This window comes from Phallusia mammillata, chromosome 4 (assembly GCF_965637545.1).
Source record: "Phallusia mammillata chromosome 4, kaPhaMamm4.hap1.1, whole genome shotgun sequence".
NCBI lineage: Eukaryota > Metazoa > Chordata > Ascidiacea > Phlebobranchia > Ascidiidae > Phallusia > Phallusia mammillata.
In genome coordinates this window covers 30,669,060-30,685,801 of record NC_137255.1, presented here as the reverse complement: position 1 = coordinate 30,685,801, position 16,742 = coordinate 30,669,060, and the positions used below count along the sequence as shown (strand labels likewise).

Here is a 16,742-nt window from a genome sequence, read left to right as displayed (position 1 = left end):
TAAACTGAAAACTATCTAGGATTACAAGACTTGCAGAAAAGATGCAGCAACAAGCTTCCCATTGACATGTAATAAAATATGTGACCCACTTTGTTTTCTTTCCGAATTTTGATCTTATGTATGACCCATTTAACTAAAAAAGGCCATAGACAGTTCTTTACATTATATGATTAGCAGCATCAACACAGGGTATTCCGAGTTTGCAAGGATTGAATTTGTGTTTACAAGCAAAGTTTTCTCCGCGGCAAGTTAAAACTTGCAGCATATAGTTTCCTTTTGGACTCAATCATAATAAAAAAGAAAAGTGGCAGAATCCAGCGTCAAATTGCGGTCAGGTTTTTCAGGAACAAATCTCTGAGTTTTATTCTTAAACTCTCGCTTCCTTCACAAACGATGTGGGTCGATCCGTCATCGATCTGGATCACCGTGTCTTGCTGAAGAATCAATCAGTTTGCGTTAAAAAACAAACAAATGGGATAAATTGTGGAGTTCGTATAAAATGAAAAAGTAACACTTTGAAAATAATAACAAGTATTGTTCCTTTAGTAGATTTTTATTGTAAAGTAACAGACATTTCGACGTCCCAATTTATCGCTAATTTAACAAACCGTTATGACATCAAATCAAAATTAATCAAATTTAGTTGGTGTTTATGAAACAGACAATTTGCAGAGGAGCGGCACAATATCAATTTGCAAACAAAACTAAGTTACAATAGAATGCTAAGCCAAGAAAAGAGAAAAACTAAAACTGTTATTGGTTTCCAAGTTTTGGGCCGCGAAAACATATTTACTGGACTTAAATTTATAAAAATACTCTATAAAGTGGTAGAAAATTGTTCTTGATTACACAGGCATAATTATTTTATTAAATTTTTGGTTTTGAAAAGAGTTTTAAGAAATATACAACAATCAAAGTTTTAATTCATTACAACCGAAAAAATAGTTGTTTTAAAAGTAAAAACCCGACTTACCAGAAGTATTATTTTTCCTGATGAACCATCCTCAATTTTAACGTCAGAAAATCCTTCCTGCAGTAAAAAAAACAGGTTTAACCCAAAATGCTTATTGTTGAGGTCTAAGCATCGTAAAAGCTGGAAAATGGAAAAGCGTATACTAAACACATCATGATACCACATGGTAGAGCTATAGCTACTAACACAGGAACTCACTCTCAACAGGTTGGCTAATTTCCGGTAGTAGTCGTAAATACTTGAAATGCAATTTGTGTAAGAAATGCTGACGGTTAGAGCTATTACGGTTAGTCTGAGTTTTCATCATAATAATAATAATAATAAAATCAACCTAAAAAATCTAGTTATTTATGTTAAATTTAAATCCAGTCTCACTCTTAATTTAAATAACTTGGTGTTTATCTTGCGTTAGTAGCTCTACCACCATGCTAAGCTGTTTCAATAAACAGGAAAAAAATTGAGTATAATATTATTCGCCAAACTGTTGCAAAAACAACGTACAATTTCTTTCTTAAGCATGTTGGCAGAAAGCGAGCGACATTGTAAAAAATAACTTGCACCAATCAGTAAAATAATATTTTATCTTTCAAGTGATGTCTAAACCAGTGATTCTCAACCGCGACTCTCACGGCCGCTTGCGGCTCCCATCAACTTATTTTGCGGCTCGCACCAGACCTCAGAAAACCACCGAACATTGCTATTTTAGCTTTCAAGGTAATAATCTTTAGTGAATTTCTCAAGGTTTCGTTTTTTTGCGGCTCTCTACACACTTAAAAAATACCATTTGGCCCCGACGATAAAAAAGTTTGAGAACCACTGGTCTAAACCAACATTTCCTAATGTCAAACCGACGGGAAATGTCAAATATTTCCCCCTGGGAGGAGTGGGTAAAAAAGCTCTTTGGGTAATTTTCTCTCGGATGGAAAAAATGATTTCCTAACAAACGTCACAAACAAAAATCAATCACCATATTTACAAAGCAAATATAATCACTGCAGACTATAGACCAGGGGTCGGCAACCACGTACATGCACGAAACACTCTGCTTTCTCTTTGATATCTGCTGGCACGAACTACTATAATTTAGAACTAGAAGAGTGGCTTTCTGATATACTTCCATTTTATATATTCTATATGATATTTACCAATTTACTATACACATCATTTGATCTACACATATGATTGTTTTTGTAACAAAAACTGATGGGTCCCCACACGCGTGTTTGTGCGGATTGACAGTAAACAAATGTTGCTGTGATTTTTAGATTCTTAAGGACAAATTTTTAGAAAGCATTAACCCAACAATAAAAAAATTGTTCGTATTCTTTATCACAATTACAAAAACATTATTGTCATATAATTACAAAAACATAAAAAAAAACGTAAAAAATACTTTAATTTAATCTCTTGCTTTGACCCAGATATTGTCGTCCAAGGTCGGGTTTTGAACACAATTTTTTTAGAAAGCTGTAACAGTTGTGTTACAGACACTTTAAATTAAAAAGCAATTTGCTACAAGTGTATACATAACAAATTGTTTTTCATTTAACTTTGTTTCCCAAAACGAGTGTTCAACAATACCGTTAAACCTAATTTTTACATGTCTTGAGCATTGACTCCTCAATTGATTGTCAAAAAAAAACGCTACCTTATGACGAAAGAAAGTGCTGAACAGTGTTTGTAATACCTACTAGTTGACCTTAAGTAACCCATGATCATGCGGCGGCCAACCTGACAACGAGCATTTAAAAAAACATTTATTTTGCAAAAAAGTCAAGTTCATTTTTTCATGTTTACTTTGATTAACAAAGTTTTGCTTGACATATACAAAACCGAAGCACGCTTATTAGGTTTAAATCACGTCATAGGTGTAAAACCTTCGCCAAAACCAAAAATGTGAGTGATAACTTAATAAAACGACATGGCATTGCTGTGCAAAACAGCTGATTTCTAATCACTGAAACGACGTCTCGTAAAACGTCTGTCCGACGTCAAGCTGAGCCCTCCCGCTATCGTAAACCAGTGAGTTACTCTCTTGGTACTTCTGCCTACAGTGTCTTTCTTGACCAAACGAGGGTTAGACACATTTACGTTTCGGGGGCCTGTGGGTGAACCGCTGGGTAATTCGGGGTCAAACTTCTAGAGGATCAAGTTCAGATTGATAACTAATAGGGATGGGCCAAAACTGCAAATGTTCTGTTTGGTCGAGCACCGAGCATCTCACTTTAATGCTCGGTGCTCGCCTCGGTGCATTATGACGTCACAAAACATCCCCTTTCTACTAGCTCTACAAGGCCTTCTACGTCACCGGCGGTGTTTTATTAAGCTGTATATTTCCATAAAGTACGCGTTTTTTCACCATTTAGTGCATTTACAAAATCTTTCGTTTTTGTTCATAGACACTCTTTAGAACACTAGTTACGTATGTTAGCAGGGCATGAATATGCAAATTTAACGCTCGGGTCAGTTTGTGCAACTGCTCGGCCGAGCACCGAGCATTAAAAACAGCGATGCTCGGTACCGAGTACTCGGGTTCTTGCTTAGCTCGGCCCATCCCTAATAACTAACATATGTCCTAATTTGAATAAATTTGAAGCACTCCTTCTTTACCACACGAGCGATAAAACCAGCGTTAAAAATTTTACGTTTCGGGGGCCTGTGGGTGAATCGCTGGGTGATTCGGGGTTAAACTTCTGGAGGATCAAGTTTGGACTAATAACTAACATATGTCCAAATTTGAATAAATTTGAAGCACTTTTTCTTTACCACACGAGCATTACAAACCAGCGTTAAAAATTTTACGTTTCGGGGGCCTGTGGGTAAACCGAGGGATCAAACGGGGTCAAAATTCACATGGACCATCTTTAGACCAATATCTGTAATGTGTGTAAATTTGAAAAAGTTTGAACCATTCTTTCTTGACCAAAACGTGGGAACAAATCCGCGTTAGACGGAAAAAAAGAAAAAAAAAATACGGACAAAAACAATATGTGTGGGGACCCATAAATACGTTGGCACGCATCATTAACACATAGAAATAACAAGTAAATTGGCACGCGCTGCTTAAAAGGTTGCCGACTCCTGGTATAGATGTTGAGAAGAAACCAGTTAAAGCATATTTTCACTCCTTAATATTTAATCCACGAAGTAAGTCAACTAATCTTGGAGTAAATATGGTGAAAAGTTTAGACCGATCTTTCAACAAACACTTTGTCAAAAAAATCAACGTTTCATTTTTTAAAAAGGAATATAGTCACTTTGGTGCACTACCGAATGTTTTGAATGATCTGGGCAAAAAATCAGAGTCAGTATATTTCTGTAAAACATAACTTATGACCTGATGATGAAACTTTTCGAATCGTCGTTGTGTTTCAAACTAATATACTGGCTGTGATTTTTTGCTCAAATATAATCATTGATGTGTGACGAACCTGTTTGAGGTCATCAACGAATGACGTCAGACACAGTTTTCCTGATAGAAGAGGTCGATGGATAACTTCGTCGTGGAGTTTCCGTTTCCGACCGACAGCAACTCGTTTGTACACTGGCTGGGGTGGAAGCAGAAAATAACAAGTTTAAACATTGCTGCCCAGACTTGTTATTCCAATGCTAGATATACATTGAGAATCGGTTGTGGTTCATTGCATGCTGCATAGATTTGAAAATCATAGTATGCCAGGCCCATTAAAAGCGCCATACGTAATTAGCAAACTTTCACAACCATATGACAAGGCGTAGGCTAGAAAAATCTATCTAGATTTAAAAATATTTATAATTGTGCGGTCGCAAGCGATTATAACAGCTTATTTTATCATATACAGCAAACAGTGAATTCTATTTGAATAAGGTGTATGATGTGACATTTAAAAGTAACAAAACATTTGAAATGTTGCTTACAGCAAGTGAAATAAGGACGTGGTGGATGTTCACACTTCACACAATCGAATAGTTCCGTGGCCTAACGAATTGTTTTCATGTCCCAGTTTTTCGGATCAACGAATTGATACAACTTGATTTTTGGTCAACATGTCGGTTTAAACAGAAGGAATGCCTTTCTTGTGGACCGTTTTAATGATGGTTTGTTCTCACAAGGACAAAACAACGTGATATGTGTGGTCGCCACAGTTACATTAGAATGGAGCAAAACTTTGCTAACTACAAAGCTTAAACCGGGGTACAGAGACCGCTATAATATTGTACCCGCATGAATACTAAGAAATCGGAATCAGATGAAAGGACATTTGGCATCTTCCGAAATTTCTAACGCACCCACAAATAACCACACAACCGCAAAGTGATGGGACGTGGGTTTACAGTGTGGGAAAAAACGTATACAGTTGAGACGAAGTGCCAAGTAATTATTAAACGTTGCTATAAGGACCTAAACCAGTGGTCAGCAAACCTGGCCGTTGTGTTAATACGTCAGTGGGTACCAAGTGATTTAATAGTTCATGTTCTGATTGAAATGAACGTAAATTCAAAACAGGGATCATCCATAAAGATAGATTTGTCTAGCCCACGCCTTGCCATGTGGTGGTGAATGCTTGGTGACCGACTGATTCGGTATAAAGCCCTTATTAGGCCTGGCGTACAGTTATTCATTCTGATAATGTTTATTATTTTACCTTCAGCAAGTGAGCGTTGTCTCTAGTTATAACTTGAGCGGAGAGTGGAGCCATCAAGACACCGGATTTCACTTCACTCGGAGTCAAGGATGAGGCGAGCTGGAGAGGAAATAAATAAACATCGGTTTGTAAAAATCATTCCAGTTAGTTTGGAGGAAAATCCCTGTATTATAGACTTGTGACCCATGTTAAAAATGATAAGTTACTTGACCATTGTGAACAATGTTTTATCTGTGGTTTTTGTCCAGTTGTGGCATCGAACAAAATATAGGTGAGGCACGGGTTTTCACCCTGTTACTCCCAACAAACTGGAGTGCCGTTGAATGCTTACATTAGCCAACATGGCCTATGTCTTGTCACCAGCTGCACTGATGGGTCTTTTATTTTTAGTTGTTTACTTTTTTTACCTAACAAATCAGGTTTTAAGAAGACGATAAAAACAACAAAGCTTACAAGGAAACAATTTGAAGCACCCTATCTTGAAGACATTAAAACTAAAATGTTAAAAACCAATATTTGCCAATTTTACACATGACCAGCTGTTGCTGCTTATGTACTTTAGACAAAATAGAAACTCATTACCTCTGGATCCAAGTCGACTTTTTCTGATGTTCGTTTGATGTTGAGATTCAAAACCGAATTTCTTTCAAGTTTTGTGATCGGGCATTCCTGCAAATGACCACAGTTACAACCGATAGAAATATGTACAAGACAACACACCTGTGCATTGTAACACTATATACGGATCTGTTCATAAGTTTAATGATGAAAATAACGGCCCAAATAGACGCAAAAAGCTACATGCTTTTTATTGCAATGTTTCGAACGTTTCGGCAAATGCTCATTCCAATACTTTGTGGTTTTAGTATCTAGTTTACACACTTGCTCTCTAGTAAGTAGACATACCTCGCTTTTCACGTTTATTTGAGCCGGGATTTTCACCATTAAACTTGTAAAAATGTGGAAATTAGACCAGCAGTTTCAAACAAAACAATATGCTTTATGCCGCAACCTTTAACTATAGGTAAAATACGCCAGTAATTTCATAATATTGATTTCTAATCCAAACATTGTGACGAAATTTCTGTGTGTAGCACTTCACTGGTTTTATGCAAGGAATTAGAGCAGTAGTTCTAAACTAGTGGTCCACAGGACGTCCACTAAGTTTGTTGATAAACTAGAGATGATTGCATGTTACATGTTGAAAGAGTATCAAAATGTTAGCTGTTAGTAATTGTATCTCACTTCTTGAAATTCGATTTTAAAGAGGTTTGTTTCAAGCCTAATGTTTGTTTCGTATGCGTACTTTAATCTAGTTTAAAAATGGAATGGTCCACGATATTATTTTTACAGCGCCAGTGGTCAATGGCCTGAAACGAATTGAGAACCACAGAATTAGAGCGTAAAGATTTCAGCAAGTTGAAAAACAAATTAAAAATTTTCCGCTCACTGTGACAAGCTTTAAGTCGGTTCTATGCGGAGCGTTGATTGGTGCTTTCAAATAACTGGGCGGGGCGACAAGAAGGCGGGGCTTCAAACTGTCAATCAACCGACTAGCAGCTTGGTGATTGGACCGTGTGTCGATAGGAAAGTGGTAAACTCGAGCTGTGATTGGTTGAAAAGGAGCGAGAGCATCCAAGTACGAAAAACTCGGTTCTGTTAAAAACATTTGTTTCATCACTAAAAGGTGAAAAGGACAAAAACTTTAGGAACAGGAAATAAATAAAAATTTATAATAAAAAAATATAAAAAATAACTTGCTGCAATGGAACTGAAAAACAAAACTTAGTCGCATAAATTAAAATGCAAAAAATTGATATCGTCAAAAGCAACGATATATAGCTGGGTTTGCACAACTTGCTGCTGCATTAAGCAACTGCGGATAGAAAACTACGCAGTCACATAAATGTACATAAAAATATGTCCATGCACTGAATGCTCTGCATAGATAACTAGCTAAATATTTTACTTCTAAAAATGATCTCAATTATTTTTCGTCTGCAACGAAACAGGGTCTTTATATTCCAGGACAAGTTGACGTAAGCGTTCTGCTGCCAAACTTATTTAATGTTTTGATGAAAAAAAAAACGTTACTATATATTCATGAAACCATCACAATATGAAAACTCACCGACAAATATGAACGAGTTTGAAGCAGATTTCGACCAAAGTTCAACAAAATGCACAGCGTCACCGAAACGCAATGATGCGTGACCAGCAAACACAATACATGGTTTCTTGAAGTTGGACGACAATCCATCTGAGAAATTAATTGATGTTAAACTTTAGTCCCGGAAAGACTCCTGTCGTGGGTTCGAATTCCACCCCAAGCTAGAGTTTTCTAGTATATGCCTTGCCATACGGTGGTGAATGCTTGGTGACCGGCTGAATCGGTAAGGCGCCTTTAATGGGCCTGGAGCACTGCGACATTAGACTTCAATGACAAACTTACAACCTATTGAGGTGTGATGTATGTAAACACACACATACACAGCGCTCTAGTTTTCTATGTAAACTTATAACACAATAGTTTTCAGCCGAGGCCTATTGAAGGCGTCATACCGACATCAGACAATAATTTTACATGATAAATATACAGAGAACTTTAATAGGTTAGAACATTTTGATTCTGTGTTTTAAAGGCATATTGTATTAAACATTTCCATTAACGCTTCAGGGCTGATCCCAATAAAAAACATCCTATACTCTACTTTAAAGATTTCATTTCCGGGATTTGAAAACGTAATTTAGCCGGAAAATCCTGGGAATTTCATGTCGAAACATCCCGGGAAAAAAAAACTTCAAAAAAATCAGAAACAAGTATTATGCAAGAACATTACAAGGTATAGGGAACCATTTACCGTGGACACTTGAAAACACTTTAAGTCTTCCGAGGTGTATGAGCTCATCATGTGGGAATGGAGGTTCTGGAAGGTAAGCCTTGTTCTGCTTGTTCGGATGTAACCTGGAAAAATAGAAAGCATAGTTAAATTGTTTTATCTCCACCCAGCGACTAAACAGGTGGGTTGAACTAAACCAGTCGAAAACTAAAAGAATGATTTAAAAAAAGAAAAATTATTTATTTGTTTCTGCAGGCAGAAACTCACGGGTCCCCTCACGTGCAAAGTTGAAAATAATGCATTTCAAGAGATAACTATAAGAAGGTTTGGTGGTATAAGGTAAAACATAGTGATCAGCATTTTTTTATTCAGGTAAGTTAGGCTAATCAATAAACAATACTCTCATTTTATATGCCCGAAAAATTAGTGATCAAAATATCAGAACAATTTCTCACCATTCAGAATAGATTTGAGATGAAGCAAGGGAAGCTTTTGCACTTGGCGATATGAGATATATTGGGATGTTGATGAGGTTGGATTGCTCCATGTATGAAAGGAGGCATTCAAGAAGGTCGTACAATAAACCAGAAGGTGAACATGGAACAAGAACATTTCCACCTGCCTTCACCGTTTTGGCTGGGGGAAAATAAGATTTTGAACTAGAAGATTGGCTTAGCCAGTGGTGGGATTCAATTTTTTTGTCAATTTTTTTTTGTCAGTTCTATCATAAAAGTCATATTTTTCATCCGGTTCCGTTACAAACTACATAAGTCGGAACAAACTACATAAGTCGTGACCATTGTTTGCCAAATTTTGGTGACCCATAATAAAGTTTGAACAATTATGGACTCACACAAAGTTGAAGTAATGAAATTCAAGTCAATAATAAAAACTGGGAAGCTCTGTATTAAGGGTTATACTAAAACCACATGAAGCTATTTTATACGAGATATATGAGAAAGAATTGTTATTGGCATAGAAAAAAATTAATGATTCTGTTTACTGTAGGGGTAATACTAAACCAAGACAGTCTCCCAAGCACTGCCATAAGTCAAGGCACAGGCTAGAAAGATCTAGGATTCGAACCCATGACAGGAGTCTTTCCGGGACTCGCGCTCTACCAACTGAGCTACGCAGGCTCAGTGGTGAAACCGCCGAAAGTCGAATCACAAGCACTGTTGCATGCCTTGTATGCTGCACACGACAGCTTCTCAATACAAGGTCACTAGTTCAACTATAGCCAGCAATATTCACATTACATTTGTTTTTACCTAAACAAGAACAGAACTCCGCCAACATGTTATCGGGGTTGTGGTTTGGAACTTGAGTGAGTCCGCTGAAAATAAGCAGGTCACTGTTGTGGAGGGATTTCGCGTTAAGTTGTTGAGGGTGAGTCGTTAAACTTGAACTTGCTGACAAATATGAAATCTGGTGAAATAGAAATATAATATAATCAATTTGTACGAAGGCATGTTCACGAATAACTTTTTGAATTTTTCAAGGGTGATTCAAAACGAAAAAGTATCAAGCCAATACATGATCAGTAAGCTGCAGACAGTGCACACTGTTTTGACCTATACAGTCTCATCAGTGCAGCTGGTGACGAGAGGTCATATTGGCTAGTGTAGCCAACCAATGGCACTCGAGTTTGTTGGGAGTAACAGGGTGAAAAGTCATGCCTCACCTATTCTGTGCGATGCCACAACTGAGCATACACCACAGAGGAAACTGGCTAAGCACTGGATTAAGAGAGATAGGAGAGATTCGTTCTAGAAATTGGCACTAGTGCAGTCAATACAAGCTGCACTGATGAGAGTTTAGGTTGAAATAATTAAAAGAGAATTATATGAAAGCGAAACCTGAGAAATTGGTTTAAAGGGGTAAATGAATGCTAAAATAGTTTGAAGAGTTACAATGCTTTTATACTGAAAGTAGTGTTACATGGGGTCCTAAACATTAAAAAAAGTGGAAAATACCAGCATTTTTGTTTTTATAGTAACTGTCAAGTCAGCAAATGGAGCGCAATGTGCATTTTAAACAGTAGCAGTTATGAACATGAGTTTTAGTTGAGTGCTTAACATCACTTGTGTCATTTTTGTTTTACCTTTTCAAAATCCGATGAAATTTTCCAGTTACAGCTTCCCAGTGAGAATCCTGAACTTGAAGCAGTTATGTTCAAAGCACCAAACACGCTCTGGAAATAAATAGTGTTAAATAATCCATGACAAAATACTAGAAAACATTTTGTGACAAACCACTTTCTCGGCATAGCCAACAATTTGAACTTTCGACAGAGATTTATTCAAATCCTCCGAATTGTAACAAACTCGCCACGATGAAAGTCCTTTTTCCCAGCAATGTGAAAGTGAACTTGGGAGTTGTCTGGACAACAACAAAATAATGATGATTATCTACAAGTGTAAAACATTTCACACTTGTTGAAGATGACTAAATGGTATTATTAGAAAAAATCCTTGTGAAAGAGAGCTGGGGAGTTGTCTGGATAATAGAATAAACTTGATGAAAAAAATATGCCGATACTACATGCGTTATGTGACAGGGACTCACATTGGAGGGTGAGGTTGGCGTATATGGAATTTCATACTGGGTCAAGTTATTAAATGCACTTGAATAGTTTTTTTCGTAATGGACTGTACTTACACTAAACCAGGGGTGCACAACCTTTTTACTACGACGGCTGCATTGCACATTCTTATTTCACCAATGGCCGCCATTTACCTGCCTTTTTGTTTTAAAATTACTGATGAAAAGAAATTGGCTTATATCATACATATGTATACCATCTAATGACGCCCAAAAAGCCCAGATTAATTTAGCTTGGTGCACAGATTGAGCTGCACAGTATGAAGATCAGTCTTGAGTGTTTATGATGCCATAATCTATATTGTGATGCTTGTGGTACCTGTTTTGTTTGCATTGATGGCACACAATAGGCGTACAAAAAGTCTGACGCAGGTGGCTATTAGGCTGGTATACTCTTTTACCACACAAACTGTTTAGAGCTGTTTAAAAACCAAAATTTTTAACAAAAGAGTTTTATTGGTGTTACAGCCGCCAGTACAAGTATTTTTATAAACATGTTTACAGCCACACAAACTCGTCTCTGTGGCCGCATGCGGCCGTATGGCCGCAGGTTGTGCACCCCTGCACTAAGCTTATCCTGTTCTTTGCTATGTCAATAGGATGATATTTTAAAATATATTAACTTCCATTTTCTACTTACTTTTTGTATTTTCTGTTTTTCCATTTCGTTGCAGTTTCAGTTTTTAGAACTCGGTGGTGACAATATTCGATCAGTTCCTCCATTAAAAGTCTGAAATATGGTCGGTATTAAAATATATCTATGACTTTTATGTTTGTCAACAGGAATATTACCTATCTTATATTAAAGCAAGGTGTTTTAAAAAGATATGACATCATTATATTTTTATAGCTTAGTGGTTCTCTAAGTTTTTATCCCTTACAAACCAAAACATCACCAATTGCTCTTCGAAAAAAAAATCACATGAAGGGCACCATTCAATGCAGTTACAGCAGCATTTCTGTGTGTGTTGTAAACATTTTTATAGTGGTACATTTTTATGTTTTTAATCTCAACCTTATTTACTTTAGTTACATAATGCTCCCTTTGCCAATTTCTTATTAAATGAGACTTGAACCCATAAATTTTAATTAAAAATTGTGTGCCATGTGCCCCTGTTTAAGAACCACTCAATTAAAATTTAACAATTCCTTCAGAACAAAATCACAAAAGGCCAAACCCACAGCAGTCTTTGACATCTTAATTTTTTAGTTACCATAATAGTTGCTGTATTTTGGCAAGATTTACAATGATTAGAATGCTCAGATAAAAGAGGTTTTTACTAATCTTGACTATTTTTTTAAATGATTTTAAAAAGTCATTGCAATAAATCAAGGTTTGTAAAGAAGACTGGCAACAATTCCTGCAAAAACTTTGGGCCACGATAATAACCGCACCACCCGATAATATATTTTATGTTTATGGAATTCAGTACATATATTATGACACAAAAATTATGGGCAACATTGAAAATTTTCTACCTGCCAAACTGCAGTGATGGCTCCGTTGCATAGATTGTCCCCTTAAAGCCTGTGTACTACAAGTATACAACAAAAGCGTTTATTTAGAAGTTATAATACAAGATTTGAGTGATTATTCAAATCAACTCTGCTACTTGCAAACTTAACTATAGTTAACATGAAACAATAATGGATGATTGTACGCAAACACAATGTATTGTTCTGATTACAGAATTAGCAATTTTATTTTGGTAGCAATACGTCTAAAACATTTTTTACATTTTGAGTAAAAGGAATATTGTTGAGATGGGCCGATATGTTTTTTTTTATGGCCCGCTATCATTTATCAGTAGTTAAGCCAATATTAAGTTTTCAGTAAAATGCCCAAATTAATAACTTTTTCACAGCAAAAAAACTGTTGTTTAACATGAGAGTGTTAGGTGGCTGTATGATAAGGTAACGAAAATTATAGTTCAAAGGTTGTGCTAGCTACACATATAAACTGGGAAATGCTCAATGCAAACACACAAAGGTATCAAGCAAAAATACGTTATTTATAAACAGGCCATTTATAGGCTGCCCCATGACAAAAAAGCAGATACCAATATCGGTCTATCCCTAGAATATTGTCATTTTCATGCCAGGCATACATAATATTTTGTTTTAAACTTTAAAATAGATAACATATACTTTGGCATCTAGCGATCTCTGTCATCATGTTGCAATATGTTACTGTCTGAAACATTTTTACAGCGGATCTAAACAAGTTTACAATGGCAAGCCAGGCATAACACATGTCTGAACCTAGGATTTCAAGCTTGGAGATAAATAATACATATTAGCACCTAGCATTATGTGTTAGTGTCAAGAACTAATGTCATGTTACAATGCATTCCAAACACCCAATGAAACAAGTTTAAGTAATGACGGCCTGTTCAATGTTGCATGTTGCATAATGGGGGCAAGGCCTGAGTTTGATGAAACTGGTTTAATAAAATATATATATTTAAAATATATAATATAGGGTTTAATATGTACCTCTGTAATATAAGGAAGAGCAAACATGCTTGCAGAGTTGGAAAGCAAAATTACATCAACCGTTGTGAGATCCAAAAGATCAGTCTGAAAATATTGAGGTTTAGTTTCAATAACTTGCTTGGTTACTAAGATATGCTGGAGCAAAACATAACACAACCAATTAACAGCATTGCTAAACAAGATATGTTGTAGAAACAAAAGAAAAAATGCTGCTTGGGAAAAGTCAATGTAACAAGTTGCTGCTATCAAAATTTCAGTCATTTTAATCACAAATTTATATGAGTTTAAAATAAAGTTATTGAGCCATTAAATGACAAGTAAGCTGCAGACAGTGTGCCTTGTTTTGATCTGTAGAGTATCATCAGTGCAGCTGGTGATATGTGTTTGGCTTTGGTGGCTACATTAGCTCATACAGCTGCTCTTTCGTCAACAGTAGGTGCTGCCTGCAACTTACCATATATTGACTTGATGCTCTTATATTTTATGTGTTTGAACTTTTATACCTTTGGCATGTCAAATCAATTATCTGACCAAACAATACTTGAAACTGTATTGTTACATTATCTACACTTTATAACCATTACATGTCTGTAATAGCCCCGGCATTTCAGCCAAATACTAGCATAAATGCTCAATGCTTAAACAAATAAAATCGTTCTTTCATCGTTTAGAACAAGTGGGAAATACTTTGTGTAAAATTTATTTTTTCTACAAATCCAAGACAGACTCTAACCTCAGGAAAAGAGAACTCGGGAACACTGTCAACAAAAACTCTTCCAGAACATTCCTTCAGTTCCTGAGAGAAGATTTGGGACAATAATTAGGAAATGAATATAGTATTGCTACCAGGCATATTTCAGACTTTTCTTTGTTCATCAGGCAAAATTGTAAACAAGTCATCCCTTTTTCTCTACGTTATTGCCATTTTTGCACCAGTGTATTTCTTGGTTTCCACCTTTTGGTGTTATAAGAACGACTGTGTTGGGTACCTGACCTTACCCTGATGAAGACACCCCGTATATAGGACGTCAAAACGTCAGATTACTTGTAAATATTTGCCGGATGAACAAAGAACAGTCTATAATAAAGAAATGTTTCAATGCGAAAATATACAAACCTTGTCAGTGATGAGATTGTCATGTTCGTCCACAAGTTTCCATTTTGGCAGATTCTGCAATCTTGGACTAAAGACAAATTAGGTTGGGTTGGATAAAGCTAAAACACAATAACAACAACATTTGTTTTTTCTTACTTTTCAATAAGGCCGATAGGAAGAAAGTTTTGGAGTGAGGAAAAATCCAAACAGCAATCCAACATTATCGTGCATGATTTAAACTTGAGAACAATGCATGGAGCTGTATCACTTGCCGATAAGTTGTACTGAAAAATGAAGGAATGATGAGTTGAGTTGAGTTTATTTCGCTTGGTGAAAGACGACATGGCAACACAATAGCACAAAAACAATCACCAAACCAGAATAGCTGCTCAACGTTAAAACGTTATGGAGCGCAAAATAGTGAATGGTATAATTGGTGGATAATAGTTGAGCGCGCTGCAGAGTAAAGTAACAGTAAGCAATTACACAGAACTTATGCTTATTATACATTATTAAAGTGCAATATCTGCATAATAAATACACAATTTTGTTTAAATTGCAGGGCATAGGATAATAAATGCAACTAAAAACTGTAGATTTCGGTAATTAGTTTATTGTTACAATAAACACAAAATGATGTAGTTAAAATACAAACTCTGCTGTAATCGTGCAGCATTAAAGAATAAACTACAGTGCTTTTATTTTTTGTGCAAGATTCACTTTTAGGTATTCAGTCCGAATAACTGCCGTGGCTGTAGCACAACTGAAGAAATAAAACTGTTTTCCAACAGAGAGTGGTAAATTTAAATTAGGTTATAGCTAAATGTTTAATTTCTAAGTCCTTACCAGTTTCATGGCGACTTTTAGGAAAACAAATTTAGTCGGAGGGACGGGGAATCCCCAGTGGCATACGGTAAACATTTCCAAAACCATGTACCTGGCGATTTCAAAATTTATTGCAACATAAATGGGAAGCAAGATAAAATTCCTAATATTTTAAAAGATTTGCATTGATTTTTTTCTACTGATAAGACTATGTATTTCGCAATACTTCAAAATTTGCGTAACAACTAAATAATAATGTTCTTTTTCAGCGACGTCTATCCTGTTCAATGCGCTTGTAGAACTTTGCATTTAATTTCTTCGTGGACCAGTAACTATTTTTTAATATACTTAAAATATTTATTGATTATATTCAGCTAATCGTGGTCCAGTAACTAAACTGACACTGGATTTTGCAAATGCTGTTTCTTTGAAACTACAGCAGAATACGCAGTCTTGGTTGGCGGTTGGCTACTTACAGCGCGTCAAAATATGTTTTATTCACAACGAAACTAAATATGACACAAATGAGAGTAAAAACACAACCACGAAATTCCGAACAAAGTTTTGCAAGCAACTGAAGTAGCGGTGGGAACATACCGAGGCACAATAACTCCGCGCACGCATGTAATGTTGATCAATGCGAAAAGTTGCTCAAGCAAGGAGGAAACAAATAGATCAGTGTAGAAATAATCCTTCTGAGTTGTTACAGGTTTTTCTTTCAAAGGAAAATTTTCGGCTGATTTTCTTCATGACTTCTTCCATCTGCATCTGTGTTACAAAAATAAACGAATGGTACGCGCCATAGCTGCAGCGCGTTTAGCTACAAACCACCAATTGTCCCCTCCTCTATTTTGCGCTCCACAACGTTTCAACGTTGCGCTATTTCCGGCTTGGTGGTTGTTTTAGTGCCATTGTGTTGTTATGATTTAATTCATCAATTAAAAAAAACTGAATAGCCTGCTCAATTACGACATCATGGGGTCATTTTTTGAGTAATTTACTCAAGGTTCTGCGGGTTGATCTTGGTTTGAAAGCCATTGCACCGCGTCAAGGTGTCAACCCACGCAATGGGTTTCATCTAAGGCAGTAGAGAAACCCTCGTTCGGTGCAGAACCACAACCGAAACGAGGAAAACAGACTGGCGCACGACAAACGCAAACACCTCGATGAGATCGTCTAAAAAACAACAAAATTCACGCGAAACTGAAATAAAAGTATTACGCAACTTTAACATACTTACATTGGTTGATCGGCTCCGCTGGAGAAATCCTTTCCGTCTAAAA

The 16,742-nt window shown here is 36.3% G+C and overlaps 1 protein-coding gene across 1 annotated transcript; it reads right to left on the bottom strand.

The window, feature by feature from the left end:
* Window positions 1-51: 51 nt before the first annotated feature.
* On the bottom strand, window positions 52-14,913 carry LOC145224215 (integrator complex subunit 9-like). Its single transcript, XM_080090660.1, has 18 exons — window positions 14,791-14,913; window positions 14,656-14,722; window positions 14,272-14,334; window positions 13,539-13,622; window positions 12,522-12,577; window positions 11,683-11,772; window positions 10,694-10,820; window positions 10,543-10,632; window positions 9,710-9,866; window positions 8,894-9,074; window positions 8,460-8,563; window positions 7,730-7,858; window positions 7,049-7,254; window positions 6,181-6,267; window positions 5,599-5,697; window positions 4,405-4,521; window positions 974-1,030; window positions 52-434 (listed from the first exon to the last, which is right to left on the bottom strand). The coding sequence occupies exons 1-18, from the start codon at window positions 14,853-14,855 to the stop codon at window positions 321-323; spliced, it is 1,893 nt and encodes a 630-aa protein (XP_079946786.1). The 5' UTR covers window positions 14,856-14,913; the 3' UTR covers window positions 52-320.
* Between the last annotated feature and the right edge of the window lie 1,829 nt (window positions 14,914-16,742).

What these genes read in the sequence shown, in the direction of transcription:
- LOC145224215 (XM_080090660.1), bottom strand. Translation starts at nt 14,855, where the DNA reads ATGTTGGATTGCTGTTTGGATTTTTCCTCACTCCAAAACTTTCTTCCT. An exon ending in CCATCACTGCAGTTTGGCAG is followed by an intron (nt 11,773 to 12,521) that starts GTAGAAAATTTT and finishes ACCATATTTCAG; the next exon opens with ACTTTTAATGGAGGAACTGA. An exon ending in CCGACTTAAAGCTTGTCACA is followed by an intron (nt 6,268 to 7,048) that starts GTGAGCGGAAAA and finishes GGTCATTTGCAG; the next exon opens with GAATGCCCGATCACAAAACT.